The sequence below is a fragment of the Echinops telfairi genome, unplaced genomic scaffold, assembly GCF_000313985.2.
Source record: "Echinops telfairi isolate 266 unplaced genomic scaffold, ASM31398v2 ScPeMD7_15;HRSCAF=58, whole genome shotgun sequence".
Lineage (NCBI taxonomy): Eukaryota > Metazoa > Chordata > Mammalia > Afrosoricida > Tenrecidae > Echinops > Echinops telfairi.
In genome coordinates, this window is record NW_022103912.1 from 6,167,534 (window position 1) to 6,189,298 (window position 21,765).

A 21,765-nucleotide genomic window follows, 5' to 3' on the forward strand; every position below is an offset into this window, starting at 1 on the left:
AAAAAGAAAAAAAAAAAGATAACTTACAAAAAAAAAAAAATTCTGTGAAATACAGCAGCATTTTTTAGAAAATGTTGCCATGTAGAACATGGATAAATTTAAGTCAGATTGGATTTTTCCCCTGGTAGTTGTTAGTAGAAAATACTCAATGGTTCCCAAACATTTGGTAGCTACTGAATGCATTCTATACACCCTGGATTTATCTCACATCAGAGCAAACCATTTACTCATTTGCCTAGGAGGAGTCTGATCTTGTAGATACTAATGAGATTGTCTTACAAAAAACATACACGATGGGCCAATCATATACATTGTTTTGTGGTTTCATAGTTCACAACATTCTCTTCGTTTCTTCAATAAAAATGTCTTTATTATAAAAAATTGTTGCTCGTCATATCAGCATTGAGCAAATTGGGTTTTCTTACAATAACATCTTCGACACTTTATATTAAGATTTGGATATAGCATTAGGCAGACAGTAAAAGAAGTGCTGACTTGTATTACAATTACACAAAGCCAATGGATATTTAATCATTTCCTTTGTCTAGATGCTTAGCATTTCCATGTTATAGGGACATCTAGCAGCGGTTCTCAGCCTGTCCACTCGTTTAGGGGTCAAATGATCCTTGCACAGGGGTCACCCGATTCATAACAGTAGCAAAAGGACAATTATGAAGTATCAGTGGAAATAATTTTATGGTTGTGGGGGGTCACCACAACAGGAGGAACTGTATGAAAGGGTCGTGGCATTAGGAAGGTTTGAGAACCATTGACTAGGGTATAACACTGTCTTTTTCTTTTCTCTGAGAATGAGATTTGTCACTGAAGTTTACACTGATATCAAGGTTTTCTTAATACCCATAAGTAACTGATTCAAAAAGAAAAACACAATTAGAAGAAGTGGTATCATAGTGCACTGGTTATACTCTTATTGTGGATTCAAAATGTCGCGTTTGGTTTGCGGATCTGCTACTTTTTAGTATGGCATTGGCCCGGTACTTTATCCTTTCTATGAATTGGTATCTGCTTCTATAACATGGATGAAACAAATAACCGTATCCAGTACTAGGTCTCAAATATAATTAGTTCATAAGCAGAAATCATAACAGTTTGATCATAATAATCTCTGTTAACTTCTTCGAGCAGAAGATTTGTTTGAAGAAATTCAATAAATAAATAATGAGAGAAATGATGGAGAAAGGAAGGCAGGTATCGGGCTAGGTTTTCTTTTTTTAAAGTCACTGAAATCTATATTTACTCAGACATTACTTTTTAAACATACTGCCATGTCTTTTTAGATAAGTGTCCCAAGCTCTGTCACCGTTTTCTTTCTCATACAATTAACAGTGGCTGTTGAATCACTACATGAATGGATGTACAAAATCAGAAGGCTCCTGATATCTGGGACAAAAAGAAAATGCAAAGGGGAAAACATATGTTTCATAATTCCCCTAGATGTCACTCCAGAGGAATGATCTAGATGAGGCTGCTTCACAAATTCATAGAAGAATAGAATTAAAAGATAAAAATTTTCATAAACTATGTGTAGCACTGTCATGCAAGTCACAAGGAAGATTTAATTTGAGAACACAAGGACCAGTAGACTGAATATTTCCTAGAGTGACTCCTCAATGACTCATTATTCAACTCAAGCATATCAAGATACACCATTCCATCTGGAAGATGGCTTAACTGACTTGCTTTATTCTTTTTTCTATCACAAGGTCAAACTGATAGTGGGTAACCAACTTTGCCCATGCTAATAGATTACTTCAAATAAAGATACAGTCTAACAATCAATATGAATAATATCATGCCTTAGACAACTGGCAACCATAATTAGTACCATAATTGCCTCATGATGTACTCACTTTCTGGATTGTCTGTATTATGTAGGCTGACCACTGGGACCCCTGGACCTGTATTTGAAAGATACAGAAGTAAACATCTGAAAGCATATATGTATTACTGGCAAGGCTACAATAAAGAGCTCTTTTTCTGCAAACAGAAGCATTTCGTAGCTAAAATATAATCAAATACAAAACCAGTCTGCCCCCTTTGGGGATATTTTTCCATTATATAAGAATAAATGAGAAAAAAATGTAAGCAGAGATTGTTGGTAAGACTTCTCCCACCAAAAATGTCTTCACGTCTACATTTCTATGGATTCAGCCAAGTTTGTATGTCTTTCTCTAGCTTTAGTCTTTTATTGAATAATTACTGATGAACAGGAAATGAATTCCATGATACCCTCAAGCACTGACCTAAGATCAAGTTTTGTTTATTATTCAGCCAAGGAAGAATTCTGTAAGCCTGTATATTAAAAATACATTATCCAAAATATGAGTCAACATTTTTGGCCAATTATACTGTTTCTTTAAGAAATTGGACTCTTCCATTATTTCAAATATACCGGTTAATGAAGATGTTACCATATTTCATTGAATATTCTCTTCTCTAAGAATCCTATCTAAAAGTATGTTTGCCCCCACTGTGATACTGCAAGGAATTCTTTTTATTGCTCTATTTCTGTTTTAAAAAGAAAATAAATGAAGAAAAAGAGCAAGTGTTAGTCATTTCCTCATGATGTCTTCAACCAGGACAGCTTAATCATGTACTAACTAAAGTAGCACTCAAATCCTCACATTATGCAATCGCCTAAATTCCATTTTGTCTGTGAAGGGTTATTGTTTTAGGTATGTTTTAGAGTTACCATACAAATACCTAATGATTATTGGAGACATCTTAATTGCCCGTAGCTGATGGTGGGCTTGAGCTGGAAAATTCAATATCCTGTAGATTGCAGAAATCACAAAACTAAGCCAATATTTTACCTTCTGTGGCCTTTCCTAAAAACCACACAAAATAATCTGCTACTGTGAAATGGTTTTGATTACTTATTCTTTGTCATATTTTAAATGTCCTTATTGATTGCATGTCCTTGTTGACTTCCTTCAAATATCTATTTCTCATTTGAATACCTGGGTAAAATTTGCATCTCATTAAATTTATAAATTATGCCCTCAGCAAAAATTATTATGAATTAAAAGTATCAAATTATACTGTTATCCTGTACAATTAATAGTAATGCTAACAGATTCTGGCTAAATAAAATAATTTTTATGAAATTGTTTATTAGCTTACCTTTACAGAGTAATAAGAAATGATGATTCATGGGACTAAAACTGGCATCGAAATATGTACATTGTTCTTTCATAAAATTACATGAAATACATTGACGATTCAATAACCCTTCAGTGGAAGCACTGGAAAATGAGAAACAAAGTAGAAATATTACAATTCTAGGCACTTTAATGTGTGCATCATATTTCAATAGTAGTATTAACACAGGACTTGCAACAGTGTTTTAAAATCAGAACTCACCAAATAAATGCAAAATCAATTTCTATATCAATGTTAAGACATATGAGGGTAAAATAAAAAGTTTGCTACTAGAGTATCAATTCCTACAACTCACTGCTATCAAGTTGACGGCAAGTCCTAGTGATCCCATAGGAGAGGGTAGAATTGCCCTGTGGGTTTCGGAGACGGTAACTCTCTGGGGATGTAGGAAGACCCATCTTTCTCCAGCAGAGTGGCTGATGGTTTTGAATGATTGCCTCTGCCCTGAGCAGCCCAATGCATAGCCACTAGGCCACCAGAGCTCCCTACCAAGTGGATAAACATGAGTCTGTGACGAAAGAAAGGCTGCAGGCAAATTCTCTTAGCATAATTGACTTAGTCTCAGTAGGGTTTAGTCATTCAAGAATAATAATAAATAAATAATGCCACAGTCAAATCAGTTGGTTCCAAAGGGATCTACTTGGTCGGTTAAATCCAAGGTAAAGAATACAGCTCAAAGGATTATGGAAACTGTCTTTGCAGGAGTGGGGGTGGATTTCAAAATGATAATCCTGATTGATTTTATCAGAGAATGCAGGATGATCACACAGACGGATTATGAAGGAGCTTTAAGAAAATGGGAAGCTGCATTGATGACAACAAGGCCATGAAATCTGAAGCCACGATTGTTTCCCCAATCAGCACACTGCACCTGCTCCTTCTTACACATTTACAATGGCTGTCCTATGTAGGGGGCCCTGGAGGCATAGTGGATATGCATCAGGCTGACGTGAGAATTTTGTTGGAAAAGCTTATCCGATCCACTCTACAGAACTGATGTCTTCTCTTCAGAGTTCTTTTTCCCAAATCCCAAAGAACTCTTAAAAGAAACACAATTTGAGATGGTAGAGGGAGTGCAAAGTGACATTTTGGCATGGTATAAATCAAACGACTGAAAATTCTGTGGGGAAGATTTAAAGAAATGGAAATAGTAGCATCAGAAATGTAAAGACCCAAATGCAGGAGATGTGGGAAAAACAATAGCTTCACATTTTGACATATTTTTTTACAAAAACAATCTTTCAATGACGTTATGTATTGGTGTGTATAATATTACATTTTAAATTATACAAATAAAATGAGTTATTTGTATAGGTTTATACATAGAGCCCTGGTGGTGCAGTGGTTAAAGTGACCACCTCCTGTCTGAGGTCAGCCTCAGGAGATTGACGTGGCTGTCTGCTTCAGGAAAGGTTCACAGCCTTAGACAAGCTAGGCTTACTTCCCCTCTGTCCAAATGGCCTGTAGGGGTTGGGCCAGATGATAGCACCGAAAAACAGGGTGAGTAACCATATGAGCAATCTAGGGTTTCCTAGCACAAGTTACTAGTTTTCAAAATTTAGTAACCTAAACATTGAAATATGACCTTAAAGACCTGTATTCCCCAATAATTACTTGCATTGCAATTTGTAGTAAGAAAATTTTATTTTTGTATGGTAATAAATATGATTATATTTACAGTGCATATTTTGAGATATTGGTGAGAGGAAGTGATTATATAAAAGTGACTAGATCTTTGTAGTAAAATCATGTTGTTTTAATTCAGAGACCTTGAGATATTTATCCAAGATTACGTTTTATGCAGAGACTCATATATGTTATAAATATTATTGAGTGCTAAATTATCTAGAGTAATAAAAAAACACAATATAATTCAACTGAAGCACTGTTTGACTAGAATGAGATTTTTAATTTAATTTTCTAGTGAAACCCGATTTTATAAATGGATCATTCAAAAGCAAAGCCAATATCATCAAACTGTCTCCAACTCATGGCAATCCCTGTGCTGTAGGGTAGAACTGCACAGTGTTTTTAATGTCTAGGATCTTTTGAACGTGGATTGCCTGACTTTCTTTTAAGGGCCTCTAGATGTATTGGAACATTCTTTTCTTTGCTAGTAGCTGTTCACTCAACCCTTTGCACCTGTTAGAGACTTTAATGAATCATAATCTCACTGCCTTTGATGTGTATTAAACATGTGTATTAAATCAGGTGTTAAAGTGTTCATCAGAAACACTAGAGGAAACTGATATGAAATATCAAATATAGTTCACAAAAATCACAATTTCACATCTGAAATATCAGCTGATGGAAATTCATTTCTATTATTCAATTCTATTAATGTCTACTAGACTTTTAGCTCAGGTAGTGAGGCTTTGTGCCCTCATAAAGATTACAGCCCCCAAACCCTACACTACAGGGAAGCTTTACTCTGCCCCCTGGGGTCGTGAAGAGTCAGAAACGCAGCAGTGCAGTGGTTTAGGTATTTTAGACATTTCAAATTAGCTAACTGCCTTTTTATGATAAAACCAAGCGCACCGCTATTGAGTCAATAGTCCGTCATAGCGACTGTAGAGGGCAGAGTTTCTGAGAGAGTAAATTTTTATGGCAGTAGAAACCCCACCATCTTTCTCCCACAGTCGCTGGCAGTATGGGGCTGCTGACTTCGTGGACCAGGACTCCTTACTCATTGCGATAGTTACATAATTACGTGTCAACTTAAAGTGTAGGGGTGGACTCTAGCCCGTCAATGAGGTCATGGCCTAATGGTGCCTCCTCATGAGCATGACCTTCTCATAAGGAGGGTCCTGAGAACCTCCCCTCCCCCCTCTCTGTTTCACCTTCCTGTGGGTGAGCTGTGGGTGAGCCTTATGATGCTTCCACCGCCATTGGATGCACAACTCTGCACCCACAGGCTTGTGATCTTCACGCTTTCTGCATCATTGCACGTAGCTGCATGAGTCTGAAGAGGGATTTATGGACTAGTATGGGACTTATGGGCTAGTATCAGACTTACGGACCTGATCTGAACTGGGCTGGGATGTTTCCCTGATATATAAGTACTTCTTGATAGAGAGCTCTCTCTTACACGTATATGAGTGTCACTGAATTTGTTTTTCTAGTCAACCCAGCCTAACACACTCTGATAGCCTACAAGGTAATCATAACTACTTTTAAGTATGCAGAATACTGTTAGAGGGGCTAAAAGTATATCACAGTCATGTGGAATGATTCAGTGACAGAGCCAGTGTGCTAACCTTTTATTTCTCTACATCTTCATATAACTTTCCAAATTCAACCTCCCTAGACTTTTGTTGGTATTATCGAGATGGTTGAAATAACGAACCAAAATATTTTAGACAGAACAGCAGCAACAACAACAACAAAATATCAGTGAAAATAGTAATAGCTCTGCTCCTGTGGGAGATGGGGGTGGGGGACTGGGGGTAATTTCATACATTAAGTCAGAGCATCATAATTGTTAAGGGAAACCTAAGACATTGACTGTTTTATCTAGGTCAAATATTAACATTATCCTACAGTCAAGCCAAATGGCCTTTGATGAGCTATTAAGGGGAAATATATTGGTAGTACTTTTTCTTTATAATGTAACTGGCAACACCAGTACAGATGATAGATATCTTGGCTCATCTACCTGAATTACTATGGAGATAAGACAAGTGCACAAATCTAAATAGTCATATTCAAATCACATATTAGGCTAGTAAGAGGTAAGATGCAGGCAGTTCCATTGGCTGATCATGTTCACCAAGGATAATCTCACACTGACATTTTTCTTTTAGAGGTATTATTTCATTTGTATTTGTTTTTTAATTAGAGGGAAAAGATATCATTTAAGTATTTACAAGTCACTAAGGTTTTGTTCATGGTTACTAATATCAATCATTATGAATTTAAAGAAAGATGAGCTTCAAATTACCACAGAAATTTGAACTATGGTAACTTGACATTTAATCAAGATTTTATTTAAAAAATAGGTCAACCTCTCTAAATAACTAGCCCATTTCCCTACAGAAACATTTAAAATTAGGAACATAGAGTCCACAAAATTCAATAAGATAACAACAACAACGACATGAAGATGTGGTGGGAGTGCTTAAAAAGTAAAAGCAAATTATATGTAAACAACAGTGTGAAGTAATTAAGGGGAATAGAGGGACTTTACTGTAAAAGGAATAATAATTTATAAAGTATTAAGGGTTCATGAGGGAGGGGGAGCAGGGAGGGAGGGGGACAAAGGAAAATGAGGAGCTGATTCCAGGAACCCAAACGGAAAGCGAATTTTGAGAACGATGAGGGCAAAGAATGTATAAGTGTGCTTTACACAATTGATATATGCATGGATTGTGATAAGAGTTGTATGAGCCCCAATAAAATGATTTAAAAAAAAAAAGGAAGGGTGACCGTCGTCAGACATGAATTTCCACTGAGAGTGTGCCATAGCTGTTTGGCACTTTAAAATTCATCTGTTAAATGGAATTTTAAAAGCATATAGAAAGCCTAGTTTTAATAAATTGTTTTCTGGACATTGATAATTAAAAAAATAATTCTTATGAAGGCTTTTGGAGTGAGGTATAATTTTAATCCTAAGTGGTATGGATTCAGCTTTGCATTTAGGAACACCAGGCAGATGTAATGTTTCTATAAGTAGAGTTTATTTCAGTAAGCAACAAAGACTCCTGGTGTAAGTAAGGATTCCTCCTCTCTTAATAATCTCAATGGAATTTATGAAATGTGGAGAGAAGGGAAAGCTCCCACTTAATGTACTCTACTAAGTGTTCACGACGGCCACATGTTATTCAGAAATAAATTACCTGAGTGCCGCATTAATGCACTGAAGATGCAAAATGAGGCTTAGCAAAAGAGGTCACAGCGAAAAAATGGATATGTTCAAATGTGAAGAACTGTGAGAGACAAGTCATACAAAGGGACATTTTGTGATGGCAAAACTCAGCAGCAGGGGAGAACATTATCTCTATTAAGGCTGTATCTGCATTTAGGCTTACAACGTTTAGAACATAGGGAGCCGAATAAAGAGTTTGTTGCCTATCTTAGGCTATAACATTGACTTTTCAAAACACACCTTGAAAACACAAATTCAGCTTGCCCTGCCCTTGCTTGTGCTGCGCAGATGGTCACCGAGGTGACCAGGTGGGGAGGAACCTTCCACAATGCTTACCTGTAGAGCTGCCTCCCTCGGGGAGAAGATTCCGTGCTCAGAAAATAACTGTCCAGAATAAAATAACACAGGCATCAGACACACATCCCATTTTGCCAAACTGAGCTTCCCGCTGAATTTTCAAAACTGTCAAGGAACACGCAAGATCTCTTCTTTTATTCAACAACAGGACTTTCATCCATTTGGAAAGACAATATTTTTATTTACAAGATGATCCCACTTTCCCCTGATCTCTCTTCATCTATTCTCCCCACCCCCACGGCCCTATGACGTGTATTTAAGGAAAAGAACAAACTGGATTCTTCTGAAGAGGACCAGAATAGCAAAATGTAGTGTTGGGAGAAAAGATGCCATTTGTCAATCCTGAAGCAGATTAACAAATAAAACTCACATTTTTTTAGTATTTTCATTGTATGCCAAGATCTTTACCACTTCCCAGTTTCCCGATGTGAGATGCCGCACCGTAATTTGCTCACTTTTACTCTGCAAAGAGAGAGAAAATATTGATGTTCTTTTTATATAACCGCTCTGACAAACACTAAAACATTGACTGGCTATGTCACACTTTCTTTTCCCCTTTGATGGTTAGCTATGATTCAGTTGATTGTTTTAAATCTCAAGAATGAACACACATTGATATGAATACATATTTAGGCAACAGTGGCTCATTGTTCCTGTGCTACAGAAACAACCACTCCAAAAATGACCCAGGTGATCAGCGGCCACACATCTTCTTAGCATCAGCATTTGGTACCAAAGTGGCATGTTAATCATGCTCGTCTAAAGCACTTGTCACGTGCAATTTGAAAACCATTAAATACATTTCAGGATCAGCAAAATAAACGAAAAACAACTGTATTATGGCAAAATATTCATTGCTGTTTCCTTTTATAACTTTACACGATGTATTTTTTTTGTAGATTAACACTACACGATATATATTCTTTGTAGATTAACTATTTTCACTAAATCATTAGTGTCTGAAATTAAGTTGATGCCTATAGTGGTAGTGTGCTTACATTACTGTAAGCCACTTTGATGTATAACATAATTTATTTGTTCTTCAGACATTAATGCTATTTTCAAAATTTAAAAACTAAAAAAGAAGTTGCCTATGAAGTATTCAGAAAAGTTGAAAAATAGGGCAATGAATATCTCTAGGCTGTTTAACTCGGTTTACCAAATATCTGCATTTTAAGTACTGTCTTCTCCCTATTTTGTCTGATACATAATTTAATGGTAAATTACAAATATTAGACTATTTCAACCTTATTGCTCTCAGCTCACATCTCTCAAGAAAAAATATTTTATTGTGTAAGCATATTTCAACTAACATCTATGAAAATTAACATTTATTTAATATTGTCTAATACAAAATCAATCAAGTTCCCCAAATATCTACATATCTGTCTATAACATATGCATTATAATACATTACCATATATTGCACTTGGTTACCATTGATTCATTCTCTGAAACACTTGGTTTATCTTTTCTATTTTTCACAAAACTGGCTATATTTTAGGGCTCTTGGCAATATTGTCTTATTGAATGTCTGACATTTTGGGGGTTTCTGGTTATTTTAGGATTTAACTCAGGCTAACCCTTTCTGGTCAGAACATTACATGGCTGATATTAGGTAACTCTTGTATGTCATAGTAGGATGCATCTCATTACAGGTTTACCGCACAAAACTGTGAATTAGATGGAAACTGCCCATCTCATCACTTCCCATCAGAGCATATTCTGCCTTGCAATTAAAAGTGAGGTAAAATTACACATTTTGTGAATATTCTTATCCCAATTAACTTTTCACTCAGTAATCATGACATACATCGATGACTTTCCCTGCATATTGAATATTAAATTTTAATAGTTAAAAAAATAAGAGTAAATATTATAACGTATGGTATTAAATGATTTTCTAATTCTCCCCTCTCTTCTATATCGATTAAATGGTATTTTCTGGTACTTTTTCCACTTAAATGTGCTCATATGTCTGCTTTCTGCCTCCCTCTTGAGCAGCTCTCTGTAATTGCAATACGCCATATTCCATTGCTGTTCTATTATTTATGATGCCGGAATTGTCCAACTGTGACTTTCGGAGCCCATCAAGTCAAACACTCTGTTCTCAGTATATCGTTTCATTAGTCTTGAAGCATTTCCTTTTTTTTTGTGCAAAAATATATTCCACATCATTTAACTATTTTTGTCCCATATCTGCATTCAATCAGATGTACTAGGAACCCCTGTCCTAGGAATCCCTTGATCTAATGGATTAAGGTATTTAGATCCTGAATTTAGGTGTACTGATTGCTACTGGGATGCCGACAGGTCCTTTATGAAGACATACATACATTAATCCTGGAAACAATTGATAGGCAGATATATTTATGTTTCTTCCTTTTAGGTTTATGCATATATGTGGATGTGAATAGGCATCTGCATTCTTCCAAACCAAACCCATAGCTATTGAGCCGATTCAGACACAGGCTCTTGTTGCTGTCAGGTGCTGTGGAGGCAAATCCTCCTCATAGCAACCCTATGCACCATGGAAAAAAGCAGTGCCCAGTTTTGTGCCATTTGTACAATTATTGCTCTGCTTGAGTGCATTGTTTGAGCCACCACGCCAATACATCTTATCAAGGGTCTCCCTCTTTTCAACTCCCCTATTTGACCAAGCCTGGGGTCCTTTTCTAGTGCCAGTGACGGATTCTCTCAACGCTCTTTTTTAAGGAGCATCCCAGCTGTACTTCTTCAACTATAAATGTGTTTGCTCTTATCGCAGTCCATGCTAACTCCAATAGTCTTCCCCAGCACCACAATCCAAATGAACCAATTCTTGCGTGGTCATTTTGTTTGAAACTCAACTATCACATATCAGCTATCAAATATCAATTGGAGGTCATTGAAAACATCATGGCTCCTGTGTCCTCACAGTGCTGCTGTCCCTCATCAACACATTAGAGATGTCTTGCGCAGTAGAGTTGCCCAATGTGATGATACACCATTTGATTTATGAGTGCTGCTTCCTGAATATTAATTGTGGATCCAACCTAGATGAAATCCTTGGCATCTTCAATCTTTTCTCTGTTTATCATGATGTCACCTATTGGTCCAGTTGTGAAGATTTGTGTGTTCTGTCCAGTGAGTGGGAATACATCGTGAAGGTTGCAATCCTTGATCGTCATCAGCAAGTGCTTCCTGCCCTCACTTTCAGCAAGCACAGGTGTGCCATCTGTATATTTCAGGATCTCTAATCTTGACACTGCATGCTTCTTCATTGAGCCTACCTTCTTGAATCATTTACTCAACATAGAGACTGAGTAAGGATGGTAAAAGGATACAGTCCTGACACATACTTCCTGATTTAAACCAAGAAGTATTCCCTTGGTGTGTCTGAAGAACTACCTTTTGATCATGTATATGTTTCACGTGAGCATATGGAATGTTTGGAATTCCCATTGTTCTCAATGTTATCCATAGTTTTTTATAATCCACACAGTCGAATACCTTTGCACAATCAATAAATCCAAATAAACAACCTTCTGTTATTTTCTGCTTTCATTAAAATCCATCAGACATGGTCTGTCATATCCCTTCCTCCTCTTCTGAATTTGGCTTGAATTTCTGGCATTACCTTGCTTCAGCTTTTGTTGGATTATCTTCAGCAAAATTTTACTTATATATAATATGAATGATATCTTTAGACAGTTTCTACATGCCGTTGGGTCACTTTTCTTTGGAATAGACACAATTATGAATCTGTTCAAATTGGTTGCTCTGTAGCTGTCTTCCAAATGCATAGCTCAGGGACAGCTCGCCATGTTTCATCTGCTTGGTGGAATACTTCTATTGTCATTATGTCAGTTCCTGGTCCCTTGCTTTTGGCTAATGCCTTCAGCGCAACGTAGACTTCTTCCTTCATACAATCAGCTCTTGATCACAGTACACTCCCTCTTGAAATGGTAAAATGATTGTGTATTCCTTCAATTGTTTTTGGATGTTTCCTGTATTGTTCAATAATTGGTCCGTAGAATCTTTCAACCGGGTAAACTGGAGTTTCAACTTTTCTCCAGTTCTTTTGGCTTGAGATATGCTGAGTATGGCTTCCTCTTTTGTTTTTAATTCCAGATATTTGTACATATTATTATACTACTTAACTTTGTCTTCTTGAGGTGCCCTTTAAAAATCTCTGTTCTGTTTTTTTACTTGACCATTTCGTTCATTTGCTCTAGCTACTTGTAGGTCAAGAGAAAGCTCTGAGTATATTCTTATATCCACTTTGATATTTTCAATTTTTCCTGTCTTTTTAATGACCTTTTGTTTTCTTCATTAATTATATTATTGATGTCATCTTATCATGTCTCATTAGTATTTCATGATTAAAACTTATCATTCCATTTCTAACTATTTTTCTGTCAGCAAGATCAGATTTTCAACTTCTATTCCTTATTCTTTTATGCTAATTTTGAATTTAATTAATCAATTATCAAAGCATTTTGATTGCTTGTTTGATCAATTTCAGATGGAAGAAGTCAGTAAAATTCTTCATCACTAACTTTAATGTTTTGTGGGTAAATGTGAATTGATAGTTGCATTAATGGGATTTCCTTGTAAGCATAGAGACCATCTGCTATCACAAATGACTTTGTACTTCAAGGTGAATCTTGACATGTCCTTTTTGATGATGAAAGCATGCCATTATTCTTAAAGTTATTCTAATTCAAAATGGCTAGTACTACCCTTTGTCAGCTCATTAATGCATAGGATATAAATCTGTTTGTGTTGTTTCATTTAGGACAATTTCCTATTACCTTTATTCATACTTCATACATACCACATTCTGATTATTATAGATTTTTAGAAGTATTAAATCAGATGCATGGAAATCCTATATCGGGTTTCCAGTACTGTCAATCATTCATGGACGAGACAGCCTCGGCTTTCTCTTCTGCAGTGATAGGTTGGTTTGAACTGTCCACTGTGCCATTAGCAGTGCCCCTTGTATGTTCTTAGAGATAGTGTATTTAAAAGTCTTGCCAGTTTGATTTAGAATCCGTTTATTTGTTTTTTTAGAATTTAAATATATTGTTCAGTACTTTTATGAGTATCACTGATACCTGAAGGAGAGGTTCATTTATGAGTGCAACTAGAGGTGTGTCTTCTGACTTCTAATTCACTTTTTTCCTCACTGTGTAGGGTCCTTACTTTCAATTGCTACCTTCTATTCTTCCCATAACCACTAACATTCCAAGAGAAAATGCTTTTCCCTATCAACTTCTTTTCTGCTCCTTTATAAAGAGCAATTCTTAAAACTTTCCATCTCTAGTACAGGCAACTGAATGTTACTTCCTTCTGTTTCCCCATCCTTTCTCCTCTGATCGGAACCCTGCACTCTTTTATTAACTCAGTTCCCGTTCGTGCGTGGGTCTGTGAGTGTTATACCCGCATTTATTGATTTCTCTCTCCCTCTTGTTTGCTAATTGTAGAATCAATTTTAGACTCCCTTAATTATTATAGATTTTCAGTGCCTTTTTATAACTCCAAAGCCCAATCTCCTTCCTTATTCTTCTTCAAGATGTACTATTTTTAAAATCTTTTACTTCTTTATGCCCTTTTGAATTTCTTATCAAATTGGAAGCACAAATGCAGCCACATCAATATTTTCAAAAGAATTAAATTGAGTTGACATCTGAACTATGCTGAGTTTTTCTATCCATAATGATGGTCTGTCTTTTCTCTCATAAAAACTACTTGAATGATTTTAGCGATAAAAGTAGAAAGCAAATGTTTTGAGAATGATGAAGGCAACAAATGTACCAAGTGCTTGATACAATGGATCTATATATGGGTTGTGATAAGAGTTTTTATGTTGTACAGCCATTCTTAACCTCTTTTATTTGTTCTTCCTCCTTCATTAACATAAACAATACTGCTAGGGTACCTAGCTAATCTTTCATGTTTCTGTTATCATTTTGATTAGTAATGATAGTTGGGCATTATCCAGCTCTCCTATAGGAAAGGCGACCGTTATTCAAGGAAGCAATTAGCCACACGTTTTATATTCTCTTATTCCTGAGACGCCCCATCCCTCTGATGCTCTATAGGAGCAAAGTTGTTTGCCCTTAGGCACATGGGACAGGACACCACTTTCCCTGATTCCTGCCTAGTGGGAGACAGCTGATGGCTCAGCCCTGGGGGCTGATGAAGCAATGGCTGGTCTGTCTCTCTGCTTGAGGTCAACAGACCCTGGCCTCGTATTCCCGGATGCCAGAAGGCAGCAGTCTGAAAACGTGTCAGTTATTTTGTGTGCCCAGCCCCATCCTCCCCTCCTACCTGTTAATTCCTTGGCTGATGCTTCAATGCTTCTTTAGAAACCTGTACGTTTGGAACCGTCCCTTTGTATGTAATCCTGACATGAGATGCAGGCTACATGAGAGAAAGCATCTTTAAAGCTGACCCTCACAAAGTTCAGGGCTCTGAAGTGATTTTGCTTCAGGGAACCCTGTACCTCAACTGCATCTGTTCTTTCTCTTATCTCCTAGTTTTCATATTGCAGATTGTACCCTTCTCAAACCTGCTGTAATGTAAGAGAAGAGCTGGTCTCTACATTATCCTACATTGTTCCAGGTGAATAAACGAGTATTTTGGTCCAGATGGCCGCTTACAAACTTCATAGATCCCAGGAACTAATGCAGTGAACTAAGAGACAGCATAGAAACACTAACCACATTCTTAGGCCAATTAACTTGGATGTCCCATGAAATAATAACTCAAATATTCCAAATCAAAGAAGCAAATCCCATAATGTGTTTGGCGTGTATGAGCAGTCTCAGTAACTACGCTGTGTTTATATTTTTATAAATGTATTTATAACATAACTTGTTCCAAGTCAACTTTATAGGTGAACTACTTATTGACAGAAATTACAATCACGGGCAGCACAACGGAACTCTTACTCAATGCAATATGTCCTTCACTGCAGGCCTGGATTTTCAGAAAATGTGGGACAAGGTTTCTGCACATCTTTTGTGCTCAATTTCCATAAGAGAAATATCCCAAAATATTAAATATAAGAAAATATGCTTGATATTAAAATATGCATTTGGCTCAAAAAATTTTAGGTTTATTATTTCCTATTTTCCATATAATTTTGAGATGTTTGGGAATGCATGTTTTAGGGCCTGAAGAGTGGCCAATTAAAAGTGGTTAGAAGCAAAAGAACAAACAATGCTTTGAAAGTGATATGTAAACAAGTATAAAAATCATGCACGAGGCACCTCCAAAATCCCTCTAAGCTCACAGTCTTATGCTTGTAAATACTGAATTCACAGTTAGCTTATAAACACCTAGCAACCCCTGGGTTTCACTTAAAACATCTGTGATTGTCTTATATGTTTTATATCTACCTGGACAAATTTCATTTGGGACTAAGTTCAACTTACATTTCAATTTTAATAGCATACATTATAATTTATACTTACGACTGTTAATGTATTTCCCAATAACATATGCCAATTATATCACAGTGGCACGCATTTTGAATCACCACAACGGAAAATTCATTTGAATTCTAGGTGAGTAAAACTAATCCCATGCAGAAAATGACAACTGAAGATACAGAATGTCTTCAATAAAAAGTATCAGATTTGATTTGTGTGGTTCTACTCAAAATAGCAGTTTTTCGGTCTGCCCATCTTCAGGAAGAATACAATCTCAGGATAGATAATTTAACCAGGAAAGAAGAATAACCATTTTTACTCCATAGTAACACCTCCTTTCATCCATACATCTAGTCTCTACTATCCTAACTCGGGAGAATAGAAACACTAATTATAAATATGAAACAACAGTGAATTTAACATGACAGTACACTGTAAGTTGAATTCATATTTCAATTGTGGGTAAGAACAGAAGACAATGAAACTAATGATTTAATTTGTTACCAATGCAAGGCTGAAAATCTGAGATGTCAATAAAGTGTCTCGATTTGGGACTTTAGATATGAGGCAACTTTTCTGTAATTTGTGGAGCTATAATTTATTTAATGAATTGAAATATTGATTTTATACTACGATGTATAAGTTGAGATGACATTGGCATCTGTACAAGTTTAATGGTAGACACCCTTTTTACTTGATTACACACTGTTCATGCACATTTCTTATATTAAATTCTGCTTAACTTTTACACTTTCTAAATAAGTAAAATGTAGTCGCTCATTTAAAAAACATGTTTTAATTTGCTGTCTATTCATCATAGAAGGTGAGCTCATTGTTTCCACACAATGTCCAAATCAGATACAGCAGTGAAATTTAATGGAAGATTTTATTAGACTGGTTAGGTGATAAAACTGTGCATTGGGTGCATGCTATTTTGTACAATATTTATAATGAATAATGACATTTAAAATTGTTCCAATTAAAATGAGGAGCTCTCAAGAGCAAAACTTCCTATTGAATTAAAAAAGTGGATTTACCAATATGTAGTTTTCCATTTAACACAGTTTTGAGAGATGTCACAGCAATAGCTTAGGCTCATGAATCTCACACACCAAACACTATTTAAATTCTGCTTATCCTATATTTAAAAGAGAAAAAAATGTATATGTCTTCTCCTAAATATAGCCAGAATTAGCAGAATGTTGGATTTCCAGAAATGGAGATTCAGTAGTTAGAATTCGGAATGAAAGAAATGGGAATGATATTTTCCAGGATGGGGCTATATAGATATGACCAATAGTTTATTAGTTTGAGATAAAATAAGTTTAACATCAATGTCTGGATCAGGAATTTTGCTAACTGAAATGAATTCTGCACACTGTGCTCCTCTCGGCACAATTCCCTTAGACATATAGACACAAGTTTAATTGGATAAATGAAAGGACAGAAAATGTTCATGAATTCTGCTTCCATTCTTTCAAAGTGAAGGTAGGCAGCAATATTTAATAAGACCTTAAAAATATTTTACTTTTGATTCAGGAATTCCAGTGCTAGCAATCAATCAGTACTAAAGAATGAATCCATATTCCATGCGAGTTTTATGAACAGTGTCATGCAAAATTAGAACAAATTAACCCTAAATGTACAGTGTAGCATAATAGCTGACTTTGTATATGGAGTCAACTAAATATGGATCTTTTGAAGGACCATCACCCCAAATTATTTTGCAGCATCAATATTGTGTACATTATGAAATTAGAAATATAAGAAAAAAGTTCTGTAAATCCATACAATAAAATCATGTTTAAAATTAGAAAACTGGAGGAGAGCGTTGTATCTGGGGGGGAATGGCTTCAACAAGGATTATTTTGGTAAACAAGAGGTAAAAAGCAAACTAAAATATTGGTAATGACAAGCATAGCTCTCCATAATTAAGACAGCCTTTAAATGCCGCTTTATTAGCTTACACTCAAATTAACAGTATTTATCCATTTCCTCATGGTGTGAGGAAAAGAAATGAATGTAAAATGTAATAATTTCAATTTCAAAGCTTTAAGGTACCACTAAGTGCTAAGTCCCCGGAGGTGATCTTTTTCAAGGTGGGCAGCCAAGCCGTAGGTGCTTGTCATTCCGCAGGCTGCGCAGGTAAGGTTTCAGTGGACCGTTCTCACACAGAAAGAGAAGGAAGGACGTGTCTGAGCCTCCTCACCTTTGCTATTCACTGCTTAGACTATCAGTTAGTATTTCCAGAGAGCCAATTTCATATGTTGGATCAAAAAGTTAATGATACATACCTAATTCTACATTGGTATATTTTCATGTCTGTAAATTTATTTTTGAATCAGTTTTAATAAATAAAAACAAGTATTTTATCATAAAATATTTATCTCAACATCGTTCATAGCATTGCAAGTAGAAATCAATGAATGATCTTGGGTCATTTAAATGCAATAGATTATGTTTACTGATTGGGTATTAAACAGGTATACAATTAATATTCTAAAATAATATTGAATATTAATCCACTAAAATTATGTTATAAAATTCCCCTAAATTATTCCTTAAATATTACATATATACTTAGATGTGAGTAGGTATGTTTATCTGTGGACCAGGTAGTTAGTTTTACCCTTTGATTACAATCTATAGAAGAAAATCTTAAATTTTTAATATAAATATGACCAACTAAGAATGTAGAGTGATGGGGTTATAGATATTTTTATCCATTATTCATTTAAGAATTTTCCACATTTTCATTCTGTATCTATAAGTGTGGCAATAATATATTTTTAAAATGACTTATACATTAGATATTATATTGTCACAAAGGGGATACAAATTAATAAAATTGCATGTGTGTGTGTTTCTGTGCTTGATTATATTTACTTGACTTTACCTGAAGACTCGATTAATTTTCACCACATTATTAAATGTACGTAAAAAAATCATGCAGCTCCATTCGCTTCTCTGTAAGGCAAACCACAAACCACAGACTCCCTGAACTGTAACCACAACTGATGGATGTGTTTCTACCTCTGCGAAAACTTTGTTATCATCTCCATAGACAAGAGAAAGAGACATATCTGCTCTCTATGAAGTCAGTCTTCTGAATATTGAAGAAATAATGAATTAGAATTCACATCAATCTTTTTTAACTAGGAGACAAAAAGATATTCTCTCTACGCTTAGGAAGAACCCTTGTCACATGCATTAGAACCTAAATTTACATCACAGCCTGCTCCCCCATCTTCCTTCTTTATTTTTGAATAGATTGTCTTTTTCTTGGAATTGCACTTACAAAGTTGAATTGCACATTTCATATTGCTTCTATATATCTTAGAAATAACCGCACAATGTATATAATCTTGAACATTTGGGTATTTATACAATTTTGAAAATGTAAACTACTGGGATCTGAAAATTCAACAGGATGCCATTAAAATATTGGAAATTGATATTTTATATTTTGAGCTAGAATTCTGACAGCTTTTTGATTATAACAAAGTGTACTTTAGCTATAAAAATTTAATCAGATAAGGCAATTTGTAAGTGAAACTTCTTTCAGTTCTCACCAACAAGAAAATGTTCTTAATCCCACCATACCAATACAGTCCTTCTAATAGATTGATATCAAATTATCCACAATTTTATTTTTATACAAACATATACAACTTTTTGGAACATAGTGTGATAATGATGCACAACCTATAATCTGTTATTCCATCTTAATAATGTATTATAAAATCAATCGACATCAATTCTATGGAAATAATATATGCTCCAAATTATTTACATCAGTTATTACTAAAACTAAAGTTAAAATTATGGCCAATTGTTTTATTGGCATATAGCTGGAACACATTTTAAAGTTTAAGTTATTGGGGCAAGAATGTGAAAAGTCAAGACACTAAGTTGTACAAAACATATATATATATGTATATGTATATGTATATATATAGATAGATGTAGATTATGGTAAAAATTTGAGAATATGTTCAACTCAAGAATGCTCTAAGAAAATATAATAGGGCTGGTTTGGAAAAGGAATCTTCTACCAGATTTATATTTATCCATATTTTTTAGCTTTAAATTGAGTCTTGACTAGTGTTTTTGAAAAATTCTCATAAGAGGTTCCAATTGAAAAAAAATATATAGAATATCTCTCTAAAGCAGTTTAACTTAGGAAACTTAGAATAAAGGTTCCCGGGGGGTCGAGTGTGTGTGTGTGTGTGTGTGTGTGTGTGTGTGTGTGTGTGTATGGTGGGGGTGGCATGAAAAAAAGCTGGTGTCAAGTGCAGGAAGAAAGAGAAAGTTTTGAAACTGCTAATGGTAGCAATTATACAATACAGTGTGATGTGATTGAAATATGGAATGATATAACTGTATTAGCTCTCAATACAATGGTTTAGGAAAAAATGAGGGACAAAAAAGAAACTTGTAAAGTCTCATGAATGTTGGCCAATGGAAATTAAATACAATTTGACTCATCAACATGGTCCTATTTAATAATTTACTTATAAATATTTAAATTTTCTATACTAAATAATATCTATTTATATTATATGACAATTAAACAAACTTGAAGAAATTAAAATTCTGTTGAAGTATGGGGAAAATATTTTGGCCTACTTTAGTTAGCAAGTCTTTAGAAAAAATGGTGTCATCTATTTGAGAACACAGCAAAGAAGAAAAATGATTTAATCGCTGTTAAAATTCTGCGTTATATTTCCATATTAAACTCTCAGATTGTAAGTACTTAAAACCTTTACATCCCCTCGTATATACTCCTTGTACAAAATAGCATGCATTGCTGAATGAAAAGTTAAAAAAAACAAACCTCTACCTTGTCCTCAGATCTTCGAACGTTGGGTCTATTAAATTCTATATTCCATGGGTAACCCTTCATTGCTGGCATGTAGGATTCATTAAATTTAATAAAGTGTGAGATTGTTTGGTTGGAAGTTACAAGTGTGGATAGAAGTGCTCTGCCTACGGGATCTCTCTTTGGGTTCAGTGGATGATTGACTAAGTTGCATAATAATTGGCTTTACATGGAGGAAGTTTGGGTACAAACACTACTGAAATCAGGCCATCAAGATCATGAAGACAACATGACCGAATGATAGAAAGAAATGGGCACTTACCAGGACCAGAAACATAGCTATGTGGTGGAATTCTCCACGACCCCCTTGCTTAACAGGAACTGTCATAAAGAATTTGCTGCTGTCTCTAGAAAACACAGGCTCTTCATTCTAAAATATAAGAAAGTATATAAGGATCCTAAAATGGCATTTAAAATATGAGGTGCCGGCCATAATATTTATAAGCAAAGTGTTAATATCTGTTCTAATTCAGTAAGTAATGTCATAAAAATTCATAAAGGTCTGTAAAATTCAATATTTAATATATTTAGATATATTATATTCAATAGCTCTAATTGCATGAATGTATATTTCTGATGGTGTATCCACATATGTACTAAAAATATAAAAAATTGAGGAACCCACAGATATCTTTAAGTCTAATTTCACATTCTCACTGCTCACCTCACACACAGAAAGGGTCCCCCAAACTGTTAGTCCTAATTCAATGATTGTAAAGTAGATTTTGATGGAAAAGTAAATGAATTAAAGTATTTTTGTTAAACAAATGCTAGAAGCTATGCATATAGTTTGCTTCAGCATGGTTCAAGGAAGACAGTAAGAAAATTAATTACCTGACAGCACATTAAGTCTTTCCTTTCTGGGTGAGTGTGAAAGACTTTAGTATAAAAGCAGGCCTATTTAGATGAACTAGCCTTTCCGTGGCTTTCTGATATGGTTTCCTTCCTAATGGCTGCTCTTGTCACTGGGCTCCTGCATGCCTCAGGACCTTTACACTTTTTTTAAGCTGCTTTAATTATTATTTTTAATCATTTTATTAGGGGCTCATACAACT

At 35.2% G+C, this 21,765-nt stretch overlaps 1 protein-coding gene across 1 annotated transcript in view; it reads right to left on the minus strand.

Annotated features, from left to right (window-relative positions):
- Positions 1 to 21,765, minus strand: part of DPP10 (dipeptidyl peptidase like 10) — a 549,923-nt gene that overhangs the window by 62,583 nt on the left and 465,575 nt on the right. Inside the window, exons 12-16 of the mRNA XM_004711893.3 lie at positions 20,973 to 21,080; positions 8,775 to 8,866; positions 8,384 to 8,431; positions 3,145 to 3,266; positions 1,872 to 1,919 (exon numbers count right to left, since the gene is read on the minus strand). Coding sequence (XP_004711950.2) covers positions 1,872 to 1,919; positions 3,145 to 3,266; positions 8,384 to 8,431; positions 8,775 to 8,866; positions 20,973 to 21,080 — 418 coding nt within the window. The remainder of the gene's footprint in view (positions 1 to 1,871; positions 1,920 to 3,144; positions 3,267 to 8,383; positions 8,432 to 8,774; positions 8,867 to 20,972; positions 21,081 to 21,765) is intronic.